This window comes from Abramis brama, assembly GCF_963993115.1.
Source record: "Abramis brama genome assembly, chromosome: 25".
NCBI lineage: Eukaryota > Metazoa > Chordata > Actinopteri > Cypriniformes > Leuciscidae > Abramis > Abramis brama.
The window spans coordinates 17,689,347-17,713,762 of record NC_139987.1 but is presented as its reverse complement, the minus strand read 5'-3'; the positions used below and the strand labels follow the sequence as shown (position 1 = coordinate 17,713,762).

General features: G+C 37.9%; 2 protein-coding genes across 2 annotated transcripts in view; both read right to left on the bottom strand.

Annotated features, from left to right (window-relative positions):
• Window positions 1–17,490, bottom strand: part of ryr1a (ryanodine receptor 1a (skeletal)) — a 50,068-nt gene extending 32,578 nt beyond the window's left edge. The window contains exons 1-36 of the mRNA XM_084104873.1: window positions 17,266–17,490; window positions 13,497–13,616; window positions 13,308–13,406; window positions 13,026–13,046; window positions 12,628–12,702; window positions 12,421–12,499; window positions 12,215–12,327; window positions 12,031–12,130; window positions 11,481–11,577; window positions 11,311–11,385; window positions 11,065–11,221; window positions 10,801–10,965; window positions 10,096–10,217; window positions 9,658–9,847; window positions 9,379–9,514; window positions 9,151–9,246; window positions 8,416–8,534; window positions 8,189–8,322; window positions 7,866–8,107; window positions 7,595–7,787; window positions 7,304–7,520; window positions 7,114–7,218; window positions 6,888–6,991; window positions 6,726–6,809; window positions 6,106–6,265; window positions 5,696–5,843; window positions 5,367–5,572; window positions 4,393–4,567; window positions 4,106–4,314; window positions 3,315–3,673; window positions 3,109–3,235; window positions 2,822–2,982; window positions 2,461–2,623; window positions 1,062–1,148; window positions 751–977; window positions 157–601 (exon numbers count right to left, since the gene is read on the bottom strand). Of these exons, the coding sequence (XP_083960999.1) occupies window positions 157–601; window positions 751–977; window positions 1,062–1,148; window positions 2,461–2,623; window positions 2,822–2,982; window positions 3,109–3,235; window positions 3,315–3,673; window positions 4,106–4,314; window positions 4,393–4,567; window positions 5,367–5,572; window positions 5,696–5,843; window positions 6,106–6,265; window positions 6,726–6,809; window positions 6,888–6,991; window positions 7,114–7,218; window positions 7,304–7,520; window positions 7,595–7,787; window positions 7,866–8,107; window positions 8,189–8,322; window positions 8,416–8,534; window positions 9,151–9,246; window positions 9,379–9,514; window positions 9,658–9,847; window positions 10,096–10,217; window positions 10,801–10,965; window positions 11,065–11,221; window positions 11,311–11,385; window positions 11,481–11,577; window positions 12,031–12,130; window positions 12,215–12,327; window positions 12,421–12,499; window positions 12,628–12,702; window positions 13,026–13,046; window positions 13,308–13,406; window positions 13,497–13,616; window positions 17,266–17,313 (5,358 nt within the window). The 5' untranslated portion in view covers window positions 17,314–17,490. The remainder of the gene's footprint in view (window positions 1–156; window positions 602–750; window positions 978–1,061; window positions 1,149–2,460; window positions 2,624–2,821; window positions 2,983–3,108; window positions 3,236–3,314; window positions 3,674–4,105; window positions 4,315–4,392; window positions 4,568–5,366; window positions 5,573–5,695; window positions 5,844–6,105; window positions 6,266–6,725; window positions 6,810–6,887; window positions 6,992–7,113; window positions 7,219–7,303; window positions 7,521–7,594; window positions 7,788–7,865; window positions 8,108–8,188; window positions 8,323–8,415; window positions 8,535–9,150; window positions 9,247–9,378; window positions 9,515–9,657; window positions 9,848–10,095; window positions 10,218–10,800; window positions 10,966–11,064; window positions 11,222–11,310; window positions 11,386–11,480; window positions 11,578–12,030; window positions 12,131–12,214; window positions 12,328–12,420; window positions 12,500–12,627; window positions 12,703–13,025; window positions 13,047–13,307; window positions 13,407–13,496; window positions 13,617–17,265) is intronic.
• Window positions 17,491–18,331: 841 nt separating this feature from the next.
• LOC311076716 (uncharacterized protein) lies at window positions 18,332–24,342 on the bottom strand (the record flags this gene model as incomplete). Its single annotated transcript, XM_084105113.1, has 13 exons — window positions 18,332–20,028; window positions 20,290–20,434; window positions 20,521–20,605; window positions 20,713–20,815; window positions 20,907–20,962; window positions 21,089–21,191; window positions 21,288–21,368; window positions 22,348–22,494; window positions 22,616–22,767; window positions 22,985–23,268; window positions 23,794–23,890; window positions 24,038–24,126; window positions 24,211–24,342. 13 exons carry the CDS (start codon window positions 24,340–24,342, stop codon window positions 18,497–18,499), a joined length of 3,006 nt encoding a protein of 1,001 aa, XP_083961239.1. The 3' UTR covers window positions 18,332–18,496.
• Window positions 24,343–24,416: the final 74 nt, after the last annotated feature.

Here is a 24,416-nt window from a genome sequence, read left to right as displayed (position 1 = left end):
ATCAAGTTAAACTAAATAAAAATAAGAAATGCTGCCTTGGCAACAATCTAAAAAAAGTTTAGGTTTTTTATACTTTACTTTTTGATGATTTTAGTTTTAGTTCTTGTTTTAGTTAACTATAATAACCCTGACTTCTGTCTCATTTCTTCCACCTACCTGTAGAGGTAAGACGGGGCTGAGAGTGTAGAGGTCTGCATTAGTGCCCACAAACCCAGTTGGGGCAAAGTGAAGTTTGGGGCGCAGGCAGGTGGTGAGCCCGACCCCAGGTAGCGCATGGGCCTTCTCAGCGTCTGAATAGAGGGTGATGCTACGTGTCTCATCCGTCATGGGCACAATGAACTCCTTATTGGTCATGAGACGGTTGCGCTTGGCAGACTCCAGGTGCATGGAGATGAGCAGGTCGTAGTATCCGCTGCGGATGGGGCCGGGCAGGTAGGTGTTCTCGATGGCGTAAAAGAGCTGCGATTCGTCCACGTGGCTGCAGAGGGCGTGTGCGACACGGTTGTTGCCCAGTGCGCAGACAGAACCATACAGTTTCAGAGTGTGGTAATGAAATTTCATCAGGTCAGTGCGTTCCGACAGTTCCAGGATGTCAATGCACCTGGAAAAGAGAAGTAGTGATATCAAATTCTGCCACTTGTTTAACCCATTACATTTTTCATTGTACACTGAATTAATTTATTTCAAAGGATCAAGTTTTTCAAATTTCTAATGAAATAAGTGGGTAATATTTGCATACTAATGTAATACCTGCTTTCTTCTGGAATGTGCAGCGCCATCATAACGAGAGGTTCCATGCATTGCACCTTCCAGCCCTGCCTCTCACTCACACGGCCAGTTTCAGGTTCCAGAAAGTGATTAGGCATCCGGCTCCATATGACAGGTGTCAACATCTGGACATCTAGCCTCGGAGGACACTGAGGGACCGGGTTCTTATGGTCGCTGCGGAACATGGCCGCAGAGATGGGCATAATGTTCTGGATAAAGTGTGGTAAAAGAAGAATATGAATGAACATTTTGTGTCACAAAAAAGGAGGCAACTTTAGCACTAGGATAGTGACCTTTAGTTTGCCGAGTTCCACCTGTATCATGTTCTGGCTAGATGGCAAACAAAACACAGCAGGGAAGAGCTTAGTGTTGGGTTCCACCTGAAACACATAGAAACAGCTTAATTTCACATAAAATAGACATAAATTAAGATGATTAAGTATTTTTAATTTCCTTTAGCAAATTAAAGAAGTCAGATGTTTTAAATAATGGAATTAATGAGTTTTCTATAATAATACATAGTAATTTAATGACAAACAGAATTATTTTATTTAGGAGTTTACATAGTTGGTCATTTGTTGAATGTGCTAAATAAAAATATATAATACATACATATTATATATTTATTATATATTATTGTGTTTTGACATTTTGATTGTTTCTTGGTTGTTATATTGCTTAGGTCCTGCAAATAAGTGCTGCAAAACAGCTATTAGCAAGAAGCATATATATATACTCAGCAAAAAAAAGAAACTTTCCCCTTTTCAGGATATTTGAAATAAACTTAGTAAAATCCAAATAAGCTTTACAAATCTTTATTGGAAAAAGGGTTTAATCAATGTTTTCCATACTTGCTCAGTGAGCCATAAACAATTATTGCACATGCATCTTTAGACGCTAACAATTTAAAGGCGGTAGATAATTAAGGGCAAGTTACAATAACTTGTAAAGAGACACTAAAGATAAAAAATTAAAAAAACAGAAGAAAGATGCCCAGGGTCCGTGATCACCTGCGGGAACATGCTATAGTCCTGCTGCAGGAGGCATGAGGACTGCAGATGTGAACAGAGCAATAAACTGCAGTGTCCGTAATGTAAGATGCCTAAGAGAGTGTTACAGGGAGAAGTTCTTTGGTGGAAGAGTGGAGTAATATTTCACAGAAAGAACTGCTGCAGTCCATGAGGATGAGATGCACTGTAGTACTTAAAGCAGCTGGTGCCCCACCAGATACTGGCTGCTACTTTTGATATTGACCCTCATTATTCCATTCCTGTTTGTCAAATGTCTGTAAAAACTTAGTTGTTGACTTTTTGAACTTTTTATGTTTATACAGATATGTACACGTTAAGACATTTAATTGAAATAAAAGCAGTTGAAAGTGAGAGGACATTTCATTTTTGCTGAGTTTATAAAGCATCTGCTGCTCAATACTGTCTAGTAATCTTATTCTGTACTACACTACTAACCATCTGGAGCACCCTAGCTATGTGTTAAAAATCACTTAAAACACTGCAACCATGTAGTCTTCATTGCACCCTGGTAAACAAACACACCACACTATTTAATTTTTCCAGTCACATTTTCAAATAAGAAAATGTAAAAAAATCTACTGAAAACTTACCTAGTTCCTTATGTACTGTTCAGTTACAGGAAACAAATGAAGCCTAATTCACTCTGGCCACTTTATCTTACCTGGTAGAAAGCATGGATCTCTTTGCCATTGGCAGTAAAGGTCATCAGTCCTGTGTCCAGGTCCACCAAGCAGCCAATCACAAAGTCCTCCTGGCTGATGCGTGTTTGCTGCGAGCTGCTAAATTCTCCTCCCCACACCATGTAGCAGTTGCTGCGTTTTACACTGAGGAAAGCCGAAAAAGAGACAGGGTTGTGCTGAAACATGTAAAGTAACCTCCAGCATGATTTATTAGGGGGAATTTCAGGATATAAAATGGCTAAAGTTAAGCCTGCTTCCTTACTAGTCATATTCTGGCGAAAAATGCACTGAAATATGTAGCAGTATGAAGCTATATACTAAAGTTACCTCAAGTTAAGTTACCTGTCATGAATGTTGCCTTTATCATCCCCAACCGTAACAGTTACATTTCTGACTTTACAAAGATCAAAGTGTGGATCGTACAGGTGGTAGTCAGGAGTGACCCAGCCTACCCATACTCCACTGGGCTCCTGTCCGGCAAATACTCGGACTGAATAATAATACTGTTGGGATGAAAAGAAGGATTTTCTTTACAGGACAACATTTTCATGCATCAACACATTATTTAGATGAAATTCCGCTTACACAGATATTTAGTAAGGGAAAAATTGTAAAAGTTTCATCCATACGGTAGTTGTGTTTGAGATAATATCAGCATCGTCTCGATCATCTGGGACAACATCCTCCATCAGACGAGGCACCGTTGGAACCACCGGTGGTGGGGTGAATGCTGCCTTCTTCGCCTTGGAAAAAAACCTGGAAATCACAGATATTTTGTCATTTCTGAATCAGAAGACAAGATTACAGATACAATGTCGCATCTATCTTCTCTCACCCTCTCTTTTTGCTCTTCTCTGTGGTGGTGTCCTTCTCATTTTCACCCTCTTTGCTGCCAGGAAGCTCTTTAGGGACTGATGGCTCTTTTTCTTTCTCATCTTGCTCCTTACGAGTGGCTGACTTCTTCAGAAGCTCAAAGTCAGATTCGGGGTCCACCTCAAGAGCTTCATCCTCAGGGATAGTGAGGGTTCGGGTGAGGGGTGAAGCTCCCACTGGCACTTTGAAGGTTTCGTGAAATTCTATGGGCATGCTGAGTCTAAAGAACAGAAGGTCCGTGTTGGCATTCTGAGATCCAAATGTCCTATGAGTCAGTTTCAGACAGGGGGCGCTATCCACTGTTCCATCCACACGGCACACCTATTGAAACAATCAACAAAAAAAGAGGCCTGAGAGTTTATTGATATTTTGAATTAGCTTTTATTTTTATATTTTCAGTTTTCATTTAAATTTGAGTACATTTGGTAATGTGCTTTTTTCATTTTTATTCGTTTTTTTAATATTTCTATTAATTTATTTTGGTAACACTTTATTTTAAGGTGACAGTTACACATTACTACATGTACTTACTGTAGTAATAACAGTAAATTATGCTACTAGCCCTAAGCCAAACCCTAACCCTAACTCTATAGTAAGCACATGTAGTTAATTAATATTACTCTGTACTTATTTGAGTAAGTACAATAAAACTAGGTCATCATAAAATAAAGTTATTTTAGTACTAGGACTTATTTACTTAGTAGCCAAGGCAGATTAGCATGCATTTATGAGGGGTTTTCAGTGTGTTTTTACCTCAATATGAGGGTGGTCCACTGGTACAGGCACAAACTGGGGCAAGCTTTTGCTGAACCACATGGTAATATCTCTTTTCATGTTGATGGCGAAGGGCTCGAAACCTTCCTGCAGGCCACAGATTGTGAAGTAACGCAGGCTGCTCACATTCTGCCCAAGGTTGATACGGCCCACCTGGGACATCCCCAGACTGCATACAGGGATGAAGCCTGGTCCAGAGAACAGACATATTATTAAATGTCACAGCCAATTAACATCTCAATATCATTCCTCTTCGTGACTCTCACCTTCTCCGATCTCAATGTCTTTGAAGGCCATCTCAGATCCAGAGTCACTGATGAGCATCTCTCCATTCAGAGTAAACATGATGTTCTGCTCTGGCAGGTCGATCATGCAGCCCACAACGTCACCAGACTGCCACTGCCGGCCAAATGGCTCATTCCCTATGTGCCAACGCTGAGCCTATGGGTAAAAATCAGGAAATTATATTATACAGTACTGTTTTGATAAAAAAAAAAAGAAGAAGAATTTGTTTAAAAAAAGAGATTTTACTCAACATAAAAATGATTTTAAAAAAAAACATTTATAATGTTACAAAAGATTTCAAATAGATTTCTGAAATTTTTCTGGGAAAAAAAAAAAAAAAATCCTGGAAAATAATGTTTCCCACAAAAATATTACACAGCTCATCCGTTTTCAACATTAATAATAAGAAATGTTTCTTAAGCAGCAAATCAGCATGAATGATTAGAATGATTGAATAGATAGAATAGCATAGAATAGATTGATAGAATGATGCCATAACAAGAATAAATTACGTTCCAAAATATATTCAATTAGAAACAGTTTTTTAAAATTGTAATAACATTTATTAATAACAATGTTATTTATTAATAACATTGTAATAACATTTCGCAATATTACTGTTTTACTGTATTTTTGATCAAATAAATGCAGTCTTTTTCTGTTAGAATTAGAATTAGAGACTTATAAAAAAAAAACATTAAAAAAGATCAGACGGACCCCGGACTTTTGAACGGTAGTGAATGACAGTATTTCCTTTCTTTGGTGGTGTGATGCTAAGCAAAACTAATACTTGTCAATCTTCTAATGTAATGTAAAGACCATAGTCTAAGTTTGTGCATAAGCATAATCTATCTATTATCTGAGCATAATGCAATAATGTGCAATAATGTTTGTGGAGGGTTTCCAAAAAGAAGCCATTAAGGCTAATTCACGTTTATTAACAAAGTTTCAGTACCTTGAACCCATTGAAAACATAGGCTAGATCATCTGATCCCAGCTCTCTGTCTGCATGGACGTTTGGTCTTGCCCACCCAACTCTCATCTCTCCCACTGTTACCGCCTCAAACTCAAAGTACCATTTCCCCTGGGTCATCGCGTAGGATTTCTCTGCCCTGAACACGCGGATCTTATCACTCCGACCACTGCCATTCCCATGTCCACCTGGAATAAATGGTCACAGAGGTTTAGGTGCGTAAAAGTTTACAAATACAAAACTCAATGGATGACTTTAAGTTCCCTTTGTAGTAGAAGAGTGATTTGGTGCATGATTAGATGGACACTCACTGCTTTCCTGGTCAGGTGGCTCAATATTGTAGCCATAGCCAATCAGAGTTCGCACAGCAGCACATACACTGTCACGATTGGTCTTTTTCGTCTTTTCATCCAGGAGAATGTATGGCACAAGACGGGGGTTGCGCTTGTTCACAATGTCCTAAAAAAAGCAAAATCAGAAGAAAATTAAGCAAACTCTACAGAAAGAACAGAAGCTGAAATGGTAATCTCATAGAATCTTCTAAATTTAGATATAATTTTTATTAATATTGTATATTGTGATATTTTCACAATATCAGACTCGTAAAGGATGATGAGCCATGCTCTGGAAAGCATTTTTGCTCTTCCTTATTTTTGTAATTTATTGTTGTTGTTTTTATTTTGTTCCTACTAAAAAGTGACAAAGTGTACACCTACAGTACCTGAACAATGCTGTAAGTCCAGCCTTGGCGGACACGGTCTCGAGCCCAGACATTGTGTCCATTTTCAGCCAGCCTTTCCACAAGTGTGTTCTGATTTGGTGTCAGCTTCACATAGTTGAGGTCCAGAGGAGCAGGTTTGTATCCATTACTTTGCATATACCTAAGAATTAAACAGAAACTAGTTTAAGTTTAGACATCATTGTTTTGCTTTTTCTCTCTACCATTTTGTCATTAAAATATCTATTATATCAGTACCTGTTGTTGTTAGCATACACTACAAATGTTGGGAGTAATGCATTACAAGTAATGCAAGTTACGTAATCAGATTATTTTTTTAACGTAACTAGTAAAGTAATGCATTACTTTTAAATGTACAAAAAAATGTCTGAGTTACTTTGTCAGATAAGTAATGCAAGTTACTTTGTTTTCCCATATATTGACAGCTGACAGCTCTTCTGTCCACATGTTGAGAGAAATTGTAAGTAAGCAAAGGCATTGTGCGAGTTGTGTAAACAACTGAAAGGTAAACTAACACTATTGTACCTTTGTAATTGAATTAAAACTACTTTATTAGTGTTAAATGATTAGTGGTGGTTATTAAGATATTCTGTAATACTGACGTTTTAGGAAGTTTGATCTTCTTCAAGTTCTCCTCTGCTTTCTCGTCTCCCATGCCTACGTGACAACCTAAGGCCAGAAGAGTCCTGTAGACAGAATCCAGAGAACCAGGGGTTAACTAACCACACAGCAACAAACATATAAAAGCTCAGTATTTCACTTACTTCAGTGTCTCTCCGGACATTGCCAAGTTGTAGTTCTTCTCAGGCTCCGGGAGGCTTTGGAAGTCCACTAGACAAGGATGCAGCTTCTTGTTGTCATCACGAAACTGAAAGAGTGTGGACAGCAGACAGACAGTATTGAGTATGAATTGAAAAATGTTAATTGTGCATTTAGTATTTTAAAATAATCATTATATCCTTCAATTATATTTCATATTCATAGACTCACTGGTCCATAAGTCCAGCCCTGCTCAATTCGAGTAACGGCCCACAGCTCGTGGCTGTTCTCAGCCAGTTTCTCTCTGATACGCTCTAGGTGAGGAGGAAGAACAATCTGTGGAAATAATTTAGATGGCAAAATCAATACAGCAGGTCACTTTATTTACACAGACCTTTAATTGTATTTTCTGAAATCCTACCTGCACAGTGTCCACTGGGCAGGGAGTGAAAGCAGTGTGGGAGAGAGATTGGGTCGGCCCCAGAAGGTTCCGGACATCATTGAAGTCATGCTTGTACTCTTTAATGGGCTCAATCCGCAGCCTATCTCTGGGCAGAACTGCCTCATAGCATGGGGCATAACCTGGTGGAGGGAGGAATTTGAAGTCTCCATGCCGCCCGCCAAGGAGAAACCGAACTCTGTGAAGTGGAATGCATTTTTGAATTTGTCCTATTAGATTTTACATGTAATTTGTTGAAAAATCAGCTCTTACATGATCCCAGCAGAGAAGCTGACCGCAGGGAAAAACAGACCGTCGAGATTGAAGTTCTCGAACATGCCTTGAACAGGATGTCCGTTAACACGGAAGGAGATGCTGGGCACGCTCAGATCCAAACAGCAGCTCACCACATCCTCAGCCGCAAGAATGTGTTGATTGGGTGACGTCACCTGACGTGGTACGCGACCTGATGAAAGCATAATGCTATAGATGTGCTCAATGAAATATCAATGTGCTGGAATAGATAGAGGAAGGTAATCCTAACCTGTCCACAGTTGTAGCCCATCAAAGCCGTACGAGTATAGATCATCTCCAACTCCATTGCTCCCCCATCCCTCTCCTCCTCCGGGGTAGGGGCTGTAGCCCTCCGTCAAAGCCCAGCCAACACGAAGGTGACACGCCTGAGCGGTCAGGAATGACTCCACGTGGTCTACGATCAACTCATAGTACCACTTCTTATATTGTGTAGAGCCTTCACACGTGCCCAGAAAAATGTTGGGTCTCATACTGCAAAACATCAAACATGAGTCCAAACAAATGCCTCTACAGATAACTTTTATATGTAATTTGGGTTGTACTGAGTCAGACCTGGTGACATAATTGATGATGTTGGTCTGCAGGAGGAGATCACGGCCCGGAAGCAGATTCTCAGTGATCAGATTCTGATTGGACCTCACTGCAACACCGTTACAAACACATAGAGAGCAGAGTACATCTAGAACCTACAAAGAAAAGCCACAACAGAGCATGTGGTCAGATACGATTGAAGACACAGTAAAGAAAAGCTTTAACCTAGATTGCGAAAAGATATCAACCTTGTGATTGCGTCCATGTTTGTCCAGAAGCGCGATGATAGATTTGATGTGGTTCTCCTGGATGATGTTAAGCACCTCAGGGCTTTCAATAAGGATACAATACAGCACCTCCAGAATGCCTGAAAATTAAAAATATGCACATATACACTACCGTTCAAAAGCTTGGGGTTAGTAAGGATTGTTTTCTAATAAATTTAATTATTTACTCAGTAAGGACACATTAAATTGATCAAAAGCAACAGTGAAGACATTAATATTGTTAAAAAGATTTCTATTTCAAATAAATGCTGTTCTTCTGAACTTTATATTCATCAAACAATCCTTAATCACGGTTTCCACTGGTCAGTCAACTGTTTTCAACTTTGATAAGAAGAAATGTTTCTTGAGCAGCAAATCAGCATATTAGAATGATTTCTGAAGGATCATGTGACACTGAAGACTGGAGTAATGATGCTGAAAATTCAGCCTTGCCATCACTGGAATAAATATAGTAAATGTAAATATAGTAAAATATTTTATATTGTAATAATATTTATTATTATTACAATATAATAATAGGCTGCTAGGATTACATTTTAAATGAAAGTTAAATTATATTTGCCAATGCTCTATTACTTTTTTTTTACCAGTTTCTTATTACCTGTGACTAAATCCATGTAAATTCAACCACTAATTGTCTGTTTTTTTATGACAAAGGTTCTTAAATGAATCTCAGAGGTATCTATGTGGACCTACCTGAGGATGCCTCTAAACGATCCAGTTTGCTGACAAGCCAGTCAAGATTATCACAGAACAAAGCACAGTTTGCCCTGTTTCCTCTAATCAGAGATGCTATAAAAGAAAAAAATGACAAGGGCATTACATTTTCCAAAAAACACTGAAAACAGTAAATCATTAAGTGCACCAGTGTGGTTAAGATTAGTCTGTATTACATGATTCAATCATGAGTAAACACAGCCATACCCAGCAGCTCATAAAATAAGTTGACAATCTCTTTCCAGGACTCAGCTGCATCTTCCCCAGCAAATTCTGAGAAGTGGGCCGAAGTGTTGTAGAAATTCAGCCGATCAACACAGTCCAATACGAGAGTGATCATGCCCTAATCAACATTGACATTGGTAATTATGTTTGGATGTTTTTGTAAAAGTTACACTTAGTGAATGTAAAGACAATATTTTTTCATTAGTATAAATCAATTTTGGTTTGTCTGTATTTGCGTGTATTTTTGCGAGCATGTCTAACCTCCTCTTGAAATAGATTCTGACGGTTCCTTAAAGAGCGCAGTTTGGTCTGCTTCTCTTCATGTTCCAGCTCCTCGTCAGGAGGGCGGAAATAGAAGATGAGATCCTGCAAGGACAGAACAATAGAATCTAGAGGCAGAGATGGGGACGGACCTGGAGATTTACTTTTCCCACTCAGAGAGTCCAGACCCCTGTAAGACAACACAAATCAACAAAAAATAAATAATTTACCCGTACCCTGATATTTACCCTAGATAAAACATAAAACAACAAAACTTTTTATTAAACCAGTGTTAATGGTGCTAAGTTGACTATGGTCTCAACGTCTGATTAGGCTTTTTTCTGTTTTGATAGGCTGGTTTAAGATTTTTCCAAGAATCCTTAAAGATTACAATTTGCTGCAATTTTAGACCAGATCTACAGCTGTATGTGGGCGTACTTAATGAACTGAGTGAAGAGTCCCGCAGTGCTGTAGATCATCCTAGCAGCCTGGGATTCTGCTGTTTGAGAGCGGGCCACAGTCAGAGCATCGTCCATGTGACCCTCCTGATGCAGTATTGCCTAATGAAAAGAAATGCACATATTAGAATTGATCGAATCTGTGAATTCTGCAGTTTTAGGTCTGCGAATTTACACTACTGTTCAAAGGTTTGGGCTATGTAATATTTTTTTTTTTAATGTTTTTGAGTATAAAGTCTCTTATACTCACCCAGATCAAAAATACATTAAAATAGTAATAATGTGAAATATTATTACAATTCAAATAACTTTTTATTTTAATATATTTTCGAATGTAATTTATTCATGTGACGGCGAAGCTGACTTTTCAGAAATTATTCTAATATGCTGATTTGAAGCTCAAGAAACATTTCTTGCTATTAAAAATGTTAAAAAGTTGTGCTGCTTAATGTTTTTTTGTGGAAACAGTGATACAAATTTTTCATGATTATTTTATGAATATAAAGTTCAAAAGAATATAATTTATTTGAAATAGGATTTTTTTTGTAACAATGTAAATGTTTTTACCGCCACCTTTGCTCAGTTTAATGCATCCTTGCTAAACAAAAGCATTAATTTCTTTTTAATCAAACAATACAGATCCCAAATTTTTTAACGGTAGTGTACATGAGGTTAAAACGCATACCTTTCTCTTCAGTGGCCCCAGTCGAGCAGACTTGGCATCCACTGAGGCATATGTGAGCCACAGGCTAGTAGAGACATGCTGCACAAAGCACATGGACTCTCCATACTTGATCTCTGGGATCCCCATTCCTTCCACGTCACGTTTCTGAGCCACCTCTGTCTTCTCCTACTCAATCAAATGACATAAAAAGTTTTGACATCAAAACATTTTCAAAAGAGCAACCTCCCAGAGAGTATGTTATAAAGCTGAGAGCATTATTCAGACCTTAGAAGCACGAAAGCAGAAAGCAGAGTTCTTCGTATTCGCCTTTTCCGGGTCCACAATCAGGAGTCCTTTCTCTTCATCCAGGCACAGATACCTGCCTGTTGTGATGTGACGCACCCTGAAGGACTGACCCCACTTCATGTGGCTACCACTCCACCTGTGTACAATGAGATTGAACATCAGCTCTAAAGGAGAAAAACATTATTTTTGCTTGTTAAGGATCTGCTGTATAAAAATATCACCAACCCGATGCGAAGAGGCTCCAGTCTCCAGAGAGATCTGGCGTGGCTGCACACGGCTCCACCTTCATAGTGTGCATTTCTGAAATTTCATGCAAAATACGAAAAGATTGATTGTGGTGTAGATTAGCTGTTTGTGCATGTTTACATACAGTAGCATGTGGATGTGTATCTCACCGTCTCTGGTCGTCGCCCTGGTCTGCAGCAGGAATTGTTAAACACTCATCCATGTGCCCGTGGAAAAGACGCAGAACATGCCCTCCAGTCAGATACCCTGAACCCCGGAAACATCACAAAATAATGTATTACGTTTGTTATAAAGGCACTTTTAAAATTGGTCTACAATGCATATTGATATTGGTTGTATAATGCATATTGGTTTAACTGGGGAAAATAAGGAAATGAAGACGTAAATATTAGTAATGTAATTTTACAGTTGTAATTTTTATTCTTATTTTGTTTTTATTTAGTCATTTTTATATTTTTTACTTCATCAGAATGGTACAAAATTTGGTAAAGGTTTTGGCACTTGCTACAATTCATACTATCTATCTATCTATCTATCTATCTATCTATCTATCTATCTATCTATCTATCTATCTATCTATCTCTACATATAGAAACAAAACAAAAAAGCAAAGTCTTGCAGCCCTAAAGCATTTAAAATGTCCCAAGTTTTATGGTAAACAAAATGTGGAATTTACGAAAGCTTGTACTTTAAGCTTACCCTCTGCCAGCTCACAGCCAGAACAGACTGGGTTCATGTTCCAAAGGGTCTGCATGAAAGAAGCGTCCACCATGAGGTCTCCGCTGGCATAGGACAGGTGCTGTTGATGGGACAGATGTTTCAAGTGAAACTGTAAGGCTCCATCTACAAGAGATTGTGTTGACTATATAGAGACGGGCCTTACCAGATATCTCTCAGAGGACACGCTGACCAGGATGAGATCATCGCCCACCCTGACCTTCTCACCCTCTGACCTCTGCTTGGATGCAGGGTGAATGGTCCACCAACAAGCCTCACCTGGAGGGAAATTTTCTTAAACTCAGATTTCCCTTTTGTATATTTGCAAGCACTCAGTATATTTGAGATAACAATCCCCTAGAAATCAAACACCTGTCGAATCCTCCTGCAAGCCCACGTCAAAGGCCAGCTTGTCTGTGAGTGACCTCGATGTTGTCAAACAGCTAAGGTACTGCATCATGCAAAGAGATGGCAATCAATAAAAACAGAGGGAATAAATTATTATTTCGCTATAGTACATTTTCTCTTAAAATACTCATCCAGGGATGGCCTTTATGTGTGTATTAAAATTCGACCCACCATGCTAGAGTGAGTGTGTCTGAGAAGGATAGCATGGCCATACAACAACGTGCGGTGGCCTCCTCCTTGTGAAGACTAGAAAGAAGGTGGAAAAACATGACCACATACAATTCAAAGGACAAATCTATATAGACATGTTTTTTGTCACAGCAATAACTGAAAGATTAACACAGAACTGCGTTAGGTGAGAAGACTATGAGAGGACAAAAAATTTGCTGTTACAGCATTTAGCATCAGGGTGGACTCAGTTATAACCCGTCTCCGACATTAGTGATGAATGACTTCTGGCCTGCCTTTTGTCAGAGATAGTGACAAGGCGGCTATAATCTGAGGTAGAAACACAGCAATAAGAATAAGCTAAATTCAAGGAACATTTCGAGGCAAAAATGGAAACCTACCCATTTGTCCAAATCGACTGCCTATAGTATGCAAAAGAGAAAACAAGGTAAGGAGGACAAGAAATGTTCATGCATTTCATGGTTGTTTGTGCACAACAAGTAATTGAATTTGAATTGAGTTGGTTTGATATTAAAAGGATAGTTCACCCAAAAACGAAATTTATGTCATCATTTAATACTCACCGTAATGTTGTTCCAATTTAAATTTTACATTTTTGGGTGGACTATCTCCTTTTAAGAGTGACTCTCACCCCATTCCTGATGTATGTGCTCTGAACAAACCTCAAGATCATTTGTGTTAGCTAGCATTTCCTGAAGGGCCCGCACAGACAAGGACTGCTCCAGGATAAAGCAGCATATGGCCAGATCAGGAGGAACATTCTAGAATGACAAAAAAAAAAAAGTGTATAGAACACTGTGAATCCAAAACAGTATTTCATAAATTCAGAATGACATGTAAGAAAAGCATACCTGGGCATTGGATGTAGTTTCCAGAAAGCACAAGCGATTCCCAAAACCCTCACAGGACAGACAGAGTTTGATCTGCTCCTTCAGGATAGTAGCTGTGCACTGTAGAACCACCTGGTCATCCTACAAAGAAAATAATTGTCAAGATGTCAATCTTTGGGTAATATATCATGTTTTTAAAGAAGACTAAACGTTTCAGAATAGTTTAAGGGTTAATTCACACAAAAATACAAATTCTGTTATCATTTACTCAACCTCATGTAGAAGTCATTCTAGCCCTATTTATTTCTGCAGAACACAAAATACATTTTGATAAAATGTTGGTAACCCAACCATTTTGATGCTCTTTGGCTTCTATTGTATTGACAAAAAACAAACACTGAGACATTTCTCAAAATATATATATATTTTTTGTGCTCCACAGGAAGAAACAAACTCATACAGGTTTGGAACGACATGAGGGTGAGTAAATGATGACAGATTTTACATTTTTGGGTGAACTATCCTTTTAGCATTAGACAAAAAGCTATCAAAATTGAAATGTCATTTATTTTATCCAGTGACTGAGTACTTTTCGGGGCACAATCTCACGCAACCTTATGATAAACAAAGACAATATTTTGACGATACATCATCTGATATAGAGAGTACTAGTAATTCTACTGGAATCACATAAATATAATTAGATTCAGTATTGAATATTGCCACTTTCTGAAATACTGCTTTAGATAAGTCATTGATGTTTTCTTTGTAACAACATGCCCATAGCACACATTGCTGCTACATAACTTGGTATTTGTAACATTGATCAAGGCAGCAAGCACCTAATCCTGAATGTGGCTCAGGTTACAGCCAAAACACTTGTGAGTGAGGAGGCTTAGATGAGAGGCCTGTCTGAGAAGATTGCTTTATGTATTAAATATTTTCAAGTTCTAAGAGAAGCAAAGTTATTTGATGGGTTATATGAAAATCAGTTTATTTGATCTTGATACATGCGTGTAGTAGTCCTACTAATTCTATGTACAACACCACCCTCTGTTACTCTATTGTCATACAAGTTGACCTCAAAAAGACTTGATTTAATAGATAACCTCATTACTGTTCCTTTGATTCAGTTCAATATATGTTGTATGAATATACAATGTTTATGTAAAATTGTCAGCATTTTATATTAAAGATGAAGCCTGCCTTTATAGACAAATTGGGCCAGGTCATGTCCTTGACAAGCTAGTCTGCATGACAGTGTATTAAGCATGTAAGTGTGTCATCTGCTGAGATATTCCAGGGCTGGAATGTAACCCAGTGGGCCGTGGAAAACCCATGTCTACACCGATACATTCTGCTAGTAACCTGAGACACAGCGCTTCTGTTATAACAATATAGTCATTGTGAGATCGCAATTATAACATTTGCATTTAATAAATGGCAGAATACGTTTTTATAATATATGAGAGGGAAATGCAACAAGCATTAATTTGATTTACATCCCATTAAAATATTTAAACTTGTTGTTGGAAATACATACTGTTCAACAGTTAAGTTTTTTTAAAGACATTAAAGTTACCATCAAAAATCAAAATTGGCATTTTTTGTTTGTTTTTTGGTATGCTACTGTATTATAAATTGTTTATCCGTTATTCGTAAATTCATGTTCTCTCAAAATCTTTCATCAAAATAACTTCCCTTCCCACTTGCACCATCATCTATTCTCTTCTCTGATGATGTCGTTAATTACTGGCGCGAGGACAACCTGTCACTCACATGACATCACAGAAATAAGCAAATCACAGCGACCCAACAATCCAATCAATTCCTGATGGACAAAATTGTCCGCTGAACATTTTTTCTTGTTCGAGAAGCCGTTTCACTTAGCAACTTTTGTTTCATGCCGACAACAATAGGTCAAAAGTAACAGTAAAGACTTTTACATTGTTACAAAAGATTTCTATTTCAAAGAATCCTGAAAAAATGTATCACGGTTTCCACAAATATATTAAATAGCAGCACAACTGTTTTCAACACTGATAATAGGAAATGTTTCTAGAGCACTAAAATTAGAATGATTTCTGAAGGATCATGTGACACTGCAGTAATGATGCTGAATATTCAGCTTTACCATCACCAGAAATAAATTATATTTTAAGTTGTTATACTATTTTACAATATTACTGTTTTTACTGTATTTCTGATTAAATAAATACATGAGCAATAGAGATATTAAAAAAAAAATATGTGCTTGTATATAAGGAATGTGTACATTTTTAGATGTGCAAAATTTCTGATTTTCACATTTTTTTAAATCAAATTTTTATTTTTGCCGTACACAATCACATAGACCTGTTGTGTGACAAATACAAATTTAGAAGTATACTATTCAATGTGTGTATTAATATGAGGTAATAAAACTGCATAAAATGAAATTTGAAAATGTATAAAGACTTTGAAGATTTGTTTTAAATGGTCTTCAAATAGTTTTAGCATGTCGTCGCTTACTGTTTGAAACGACAACAACCCAATTAGTTTCACAAGAATTTAATTATTTTTTTAGTCAGCTTTCTCCCCTACTTGTCTCTCCCGGCCTCCTCCTCTATCCCTCTATTTCAGGCTGTGGCACCTGCTACATGCAATTTTCCTGGAGCCAGAGTCACACAAAAGAAACAGTGGAACTGTAATCACTGAATGACAGTTCATTTGGGACGATGACTGTCTGACATCTTGTTTCACAATCACAGAATGTATCAAGAAACTGCATCAAAAATACCTTTCCATAAAACACTTTGTAATGAAGAATGATCCAAAATTATGCATTCTGTGACGTCTCATAAACGATTTCAAAAGCTGTACCACTTCATCTACTTTTCTTTCATTATCTAGTCACTCATCATGAGTGTTCATGAAATGTTTCTGTTAATCAAACTCTAAATATGTGCCGAAAAGCTCTAGAGGCCGTCATAAAAATAGGGGGACAAGGAATAGACTTTTTAAATAGACTGTAACAAACAGGTGTTGGTTCATGACGGGCAAGAAAGCTGCTAATCCCATCTCTGTATATAGACTCAGAGCTCATAGACAGCAGTATCACAAACAACAGTACAAAACAGCACTAGTTGTCTTGATCTATGCTTCTGCATTGCTTGAACTCCATACTGTTAAAATCTCCCACTGCATCCATTATAGGACTGTTTGAGCACTTGTTAGAAGGACTTAATGTTCATGTTGACATAACCCCAACACAGCCAGGTCAGGCATTTACAACACTAAGGTCAAGCATATAGACTCATAAACATACACTACAGCAATACTGGGCTTCACTCGCACATCTTAAATTCACAGATCTTTGTATATTTGGCCTATAGTCTAGATTTATATCTTGGTCTTGGCAGTATGTAGTCATCATGCTTCTGTGCACAGTGCCAAGTGTAAAGTCGTGTTTCAAACAGTGACAATCCAACCTCTGCACTGCACTATGTATAAATAGACAACAATGCCAGCAAATCCACACACCTGGTCATGTCACTCCACGTTCATCCAAAAACATTCATGAAAACTGAATGAGAAAGCTGTCAACTTTAACATTGACCATATACAATGTGCATTTAAGAATTCATACACCTTTCAAACAATGAATTTCCATGACTTCTCCATTCATTAAAACATTGTCATAATTTTTTTCCCCGTATTTCTAATGCACATATCTATACATTCATTTTTCATTTATCTAAACATGCATTTTTTATCTAATCGGAGGTAAGGTATTCTCAGTATAACTCACTGTTCGTAAGAACTGGATTTCCTCTTCTCCCTCTGCTGCTTCTGCCATGGTTCAGGAGATTTACAGGTACCAGTAAGAAAAGTGAGTCCCCGCTTTCCTTCTTCCCAGCTGGGACAGATCCCAGCCTTAGCTTCCCCACTTCTCTTTCACTTCGGACCACAGGCTGCCAGTGCGTGTGGAAGAACTGAGACTCCAGCTCTGGTGAATGCCGTTCACAGAGAGCTCCACTTTCTGTAGCGTCCTCTCTCTGCTCCACATCAAAGAGGAGGAGCACCAGCTTCATAAAACTAACATCACTCTCTGTTGGGCTTGGCTAAAGGATATTAACAATCTTTTTATAATAATTCAAACTGGTTTAATGAGTGAAAATATTGTACCTTTCTTTTAAAACTTGGTTCCTTTCCCTTTAATCTGGATTTTTTCCTTGAATATTTAAAGCAAATAAATTAATAAATAATTTCACTCTAAAAAAATATATATATATTTCAAGTCATCAAAAAGGATTCTCAAACTTAGTTTGTAAAAAGAAAAAAGAAAACTGTACTGAAATGCACTTGCAATGGAACTGTATGGGGCAACTGTTTGCCAATATACTTTTATTGCAATTGCATGTTTTGCTTTTACAAACTTAATCACACCGTTTTAGCTTACATTTATTTAAGCAGATTTTTTTTTTTAAACATTTCCCAAACCAGTCTTCCTTACTTACATGATATAGAACCAAAATCAGTTGCTGAAAGGGATAGTTCACCCAAAAATGAACATTTTGTCATTTACTCACCCTCATGTTGTTCTAAACCTGTATGAGGAGTTTCTTAAGAAGATATTTTAAAGAATGCTGGTAACCAGACAGTTTTCCTACTATGGAAGTCAATGGGGTCCCATCAACTGTCTGGTTACAACATTCTTAAAAATATCTTCTTATGTGTTCAATAGAAAAAAGAAACTCAATTTGAGGGTAAGTAATGACATTTTAACTTGCAAATGGATTTTGTCACAGGTCCTTACATGGATGAAAATTAAATGAACAGAACTTCAAGAAAATAACTACAAAAAAGTGAACTATTAAAACAGATTTTATTAAGAACAAAGAAAATTTGTGACAGTTCACAAACATAAACAAATAAAACCACTGTTGCATAAATAATAGTTTAATGATTACACAAACCATATTCAAATCCCAGTCGTTGGGAAATGATATTGAACTAATAAAAATTAAAGAACTAAATGATTAAAGTGGTAATGGGTTCCAAGTAGACATGCGCACCTCATGCGATGGCCAGCGGGGAGAGTCTCTGTAGCGCCTTTTAGTGGTCGGATGCCTAAACTGAAAGGTTGGAGAGGAAAGATCACCAGGCGACCTGTTACTTGTGTCATCTTCAAAAATCACACCATCTCGTGTCAAAGAAGCAAAAGGTGGAAACCCAAATGGAGGACTGGCATTCAGCCATGAGGGGGTTTCCTTGTCGCTTTCATGCAGAGGAGAGACTTGATCCGTTCTGAAGTATTCAACTGAACTTGAGTCTTCAAAGAGATTCAATGGCACCATCTGCTGGAAGAACATTGGAGATGCAAGATCAGGTGTAAGAACTACAGGGAGAACATTTGAATCTTCATGATCGTCTTCCTCATGACCACCAATGTGACACTTCTGATCCAACAGTTTATGAAGATCAAGCTCCTTGACATTCTGCTCTGTTTGCTTGCAATGGAACAGACATTCAGTTTTCTTCATTGCAGACAAATTCAAATCTTGATTTGGGTTTCCCAACGAGCTCAGAGAATCCACGTCATTTGTGGTCTGATTTTGGAGGGAATTTTGTGACCTCTTGCACATCTCTTGATGATGTAAATCATTAATCGGTTCTTGATCGACCGACTCCACACCTGAATCAGGGCTAGCGTCGCACATTCTAATGAAAGCCTGATTTGCTGGGGGAGATCCCACAGTGACAGGGCTCTGCTCTGGTGGTCTCTCAGATACACCATCATGACTGATGGAGCGGCCAAATCGCCGTGCCCCCTGCCTCCGAAGGCGCGTGGCTCCCCTCTGAAGGGATTCCTGCGGTTTCTCCCGGAAATGAGGTGGCGCTCGAGATGTCCGGAGCAGCAAGGTCAAAGCACTAAAACCTCTAAGTCGCTCAGCCACGGACAAACGCTGATGGGGTCTTTTGAAACCAAGAGTTGAGTCTGTCACCTTGTCTTGTTTATAATTCTTTTCTGTTTTAATGCTTCCTTTTGTCTCTTGCACTTCATTGATACCCACCTTCTTCTCCGTGGTTACATTCTCTTGCTCATTTGAAAGGGTCAGACTCGCAAACATCGGCCAGACACTGTTATCAATCTCAGTTTCAGCTCTACCAACTTCCTTTTCCAAAACAGGGATCTCATCAGTACACGACTCCAGCATGACCTCAGGTAGGCTTATGGATCTACGAGGACGAGATCGGTTCTTAGAGCGGTTCTTATCTTTTTTGGACTCTTTACGTGGCTGCTTCACCTCTGGCTCATTCTCTACCTCTGTGCTTGCGTTAATTTGAGACCCTTGATTTTGAGTAACAGATTGTATTACCTCACATTCTCCTAACCGCTCAAAGTCTTCAACTTCAAGTACAGTCCAGCATTCATCGTCACAGGGTTCTTCACTGTCCTGTCTCTGCATTAAAGACGCTTCAGATCCCAATTTTAGACAGTCATCAGGGCTTTCAGCAAAACTGCAGTTGAGAAGACCCGGGTCATCGTCCACCTCATTCCCAACAACAACTGCATGATTGAAAATTAAACGTTAAAAAATTGTTTTATTTGAACAAAAGAAAATATGAAAAGATTTAAAGTATACAATAATGTCAATGATAGTGATGAACTGACATATTGGCCAGATTTTTATTGAATCAGTAAATATTGTGTAAGAAACAGACTGACATGTAACTTTTACTCTGTAGTGCACAAATCAAATTCATGTACAAGTTGATTCAAATGATAATCAAAAATCAGTCAAATAAATTAATAAAAACTCATCCAAACCTGCTTCTGGTTCATCAATGACAACAAGAGGAATCCTTGGAGACATATCATAATTTATAAGTGGTGAATCACTTTTACAGTCAAGCTGTTCTTGGTGTTCTTCTGAACAATTTTCAGGGTCTTTATGTGTTGGTGTCACTGAAAGCTAAAAATATGAAACCAGGTTAGCAGAATGAAAAAAATAAAACAAAAAAAGTAAAAACTACTAAAATCTGGTTAAAAAAAACATACTTGGTTACTGTTGTTTCCACTGGACACAGTAAAAAATCGGAGAGATCTTTTTCTCCGATGCACCTTTTCTTCTTGTGTTGGAGGCCTGAAACCCCCAAAACATACACAGATAAGCCTAACTGCTACTCTTTGTAGATTAAATATCATCCCCAAATTAGTATTACAGAGTAGAGTGCAGTCATGATACAACACCTAAGCAATTTCCGCTGTTCTCTCGTGTGGCTTCTCTTCTTGGTGGTGATAGTATCTTCTTTACTACACTTTTCCTTCAGGGGACTATGACCGCTTACAGATTCTAACAGATTTTTGCAAAGCAACTTTGGGGTATCAATATTCTACAACAATCATGAGATAAGCTGGTAAAATACACACATAAATAGACTGACCTTCTGGCTGAGTGATAGTTGTCGACCTGTCCTCTCTTAGGTCATGCAGAGACCGCCTGAACAATAGTAAACACACAAGCTAAGAAACATCTGGGATGAACATCTTTTGCGAAGTAGTCTATGAAGTCATCTGACAACCAGACAAAATGGATATTTATGTATCAGATAAGCCAAAAATGTACCTTTTCTTCACAGATCCTTCAAGTTCAGGAAGTGATTCCTCGGTGGCTTTACGTTTGACTGTAACTGGTGATTGAGGAGTGGGGCTTTTTGAGAGAGGAGTCACTATAAAGATCAAAGAAGCATTTTTTTTTTTACTTTTGCAGTTTAAGAGAATAACTAATAGGAAAGCACTTACCATGCAAAAATATAGTGGCTCACCTGACGTGACATCTAAGACTATTGGAGGTCCAGTGGGTGTACGACATGGCTTCAGTTTGGAAAAAGCATCTACGAATATTTCTGAAACAACATTTTGACAAAAATGTACATTATCATTAAAACGGAAGGAAAGATATGCTAGGAATTTTTTTTGTGCCCATAACATAAATCATTATATACTTATATTCTTCAGAATATATATTTTATAATCATCCTTATTATATCCTTCAGAAATGTATTCCTTTATTCTGATATACTGATTTGGCCCTCGGGAAACATTTCTTATTATTATCAATGTTGAAACAGTTGTACTGCTTAATCTTTTTGTGAAAGCCATGCCTTTTTTCAGGATTCTTTTATTAATAGAATTTTTTTCATGTTTTTTCATAATTTGTAATATTATATTGCAAAATCAAAGATGACACCATATATTTAGGATTGGTGGGGACCTAATAAAATAACTTTAAAAATATACAGAATACTGGGGGGGACATGACCACCTTAATTGTCTGTGGTGGTTATGGCAGTATGAAACCAACAATTGAAGAAACTTTCTTTAACAGAAGATGACAGGTGCAATAGATGTTCGTTATCCCCAGCAGATCATTCTTATACATTTTATACCTTTCCTAAATTGTATCCATTCTGGTCTTCTTTTTTTTGTTGCATTGTCAAAGGCTCTTAATGTTTCTGTGAAACCCTGCCCAATAATTGCAATTTTTGGTGTACTCCCTGTTGATGGCTTGCACCATGCTAAAATTATTGCTTTTGCTTCATTAGTAGCCAGAAGAAGAATATTGTTACATTGGACATCCTCATGCCCCCCTCCTAAATTGTCCTGGTTAAAGGACTTAATGTCCTTTTTTTTACACCTGGAAAAAATGAAACACTCCATTTTAGACTCTGTTAACTCATTTTATAAAATGTGGAACCATGTCCTTTCCTTTTTTGAGACTGTACCTTCATTGGAGATTTGATTTCCTTGTCATGTTTTCCATGCCATGCATATTTGTCATTTAAGAATCTGCTCAATAAAAATATATATACAAAAAAATCTCACCACCAACACTTCGTCTTCGTTGTCGTCTCAGACTTCTGTAAACACTGAGTCCTGTCCTCTTACTAAACATAGCGCCACCTTCAGGAGAGGGTGTCTCTGTTCCCCCTGTTGCTTTTAAAGCCTCCAGCATACATGATGGAACAACACCTGATAGACAAAGTTCACACACAAGTACAAGCTCAGTTTACTCCAAATAATGGACCCAAATTGCTGCACCCAGCAAAGGGCAGGTTAACCAATCGCTCATTCAAATCTCCTACATCTTTACCAATACGTTCTGCATGAAGAATGAGTGATTTGATCACTGATGTCTGCTGGTCTAAATGTTTCTCGGTGTCCAGAGTGAGTTTGCAAGGTTGACACTGAAGCAGGTTAGGAGCAATAACAACAGCCAGGCTACTCGCATCCATTCTATTCTCACTGCAAGGAAAATAGGATCAAAAATGAGCTTGTGTATTGTCTGTACATCTATGCAAAGTGTTTTTAGAATGCTGACAATTACCACAGACAATAATTTTGATTTAACATTAAATATTACAGAAAAATAAGAGACTAATCCTTTAAAATTTGCACAGATCCAAGGAAAATAAGACTCAAATTGATATTCAGCAAAGTAAGCTGCAATCAAATGTAAAACCTCTCTGCAGCTTGACGCAGAAAGGTGCAAAGGAATCTGAGAGCACGAGCGTGGGATGAAGGTAACAGAGCTGTAATGAGCAGAGTTGTTCTGTTTCTCGCTCCCTCCTGGTCATGTGTCATCTCAAGCCCCTGGGCCTGAATCAGAGGGATCTGGAGGTCTGTAGGGATGAGAGGAGATGGCAGCTCACGCAGGAACTGCTTGATGAGAGAGGCGACGTCACAAGGCTGCAGGAGGTCTGTGTGCGGGGGAAGGAAGACTGGCTTTCCCTGCTCCAAATCTGCCTATGAAATAAAAAGCATTTGTTGTTACCTTTTCTTGCAGATCATTTTAAACATTTGTCAAAAGAGCTATTTGTATTTTAGATGTGCACTACCAGTCAACAGTTGTATGTTTTTGAAAGAAGACTCTTATTCTCAACAAGGCTGCATGTATTTAATCACAAATACAGTAAAAACAGCAATGTTGTGAAATATGAAAAACAATTGTTTTTAACAAGCAGCCATTACTTAAGTCTTCAGTGTCATATTATCCTTCAGAAATTATTCTAATTAAAGTAAATAAATTCAGCCTTGGTGAGCATAAACATTTTAAATATAATCTTATTTATTACAAACTTTATACCAGTATTGTAAAACTAGTGGGGGGAAAATACACATGTAGGTCAAAACGTAGGTCAAAAAATTTACCTGAATAAAAAGATTGCCATCCATCAAAACACAAAATACACAAATACATAGGCAGAGTGGTAAGATATAACCTGTTAATGCCATTGTGATATGATATATGACAGATTTGAAGGATTTTACCCTTAGAGCTCGGATACGACTCAGGGATCCGGTCTTCCTGAAAAGACCTTCTGTATCAAGATGTTGTGACAGATATCCACAGGCCTCCACCAAGAACCTGAAAACCAGCACCTCATATGCTCTCATGTGGCATACAAACGCAAGCTTCTGTCTCTCAATCACTGTCATGCTGCTCTCGATTTAAAAACTTTTATTTTTGATTATCTGAATTTTAAAACAAACAAGAGAATGTTGATAAACATACTGAGGTACTGTACCGCCCATGTCAGAGAGTTCATGTTGAGGGAGCAAATGCATGTAACGTCCAAAAGCAAAGCGTTGTGACGAGCTCTCCTGAGAGACAAATTCAACGTATGTAAATGATACAATATTTTAAGCAACAAATAATTGCCCGTCGTTTTTTTTTTTTTTTTTTACCTGACTAAAAGTTTGTTGACAGTTGGAATCTCCATTCAGAAAGTTCTTCCAGTTTTTCACGCGGATACCAACAGCTTTGAGCGCGTGAATGATCGCCACCACGCGCAAACGCTCCTCTGTTAAACCAGACATTATTTTACGGTCTGAACACCACAGAAACGTTCTGTCGAGATTCAGAATGTTTTGTTTAATTGGTTGTTATTTAC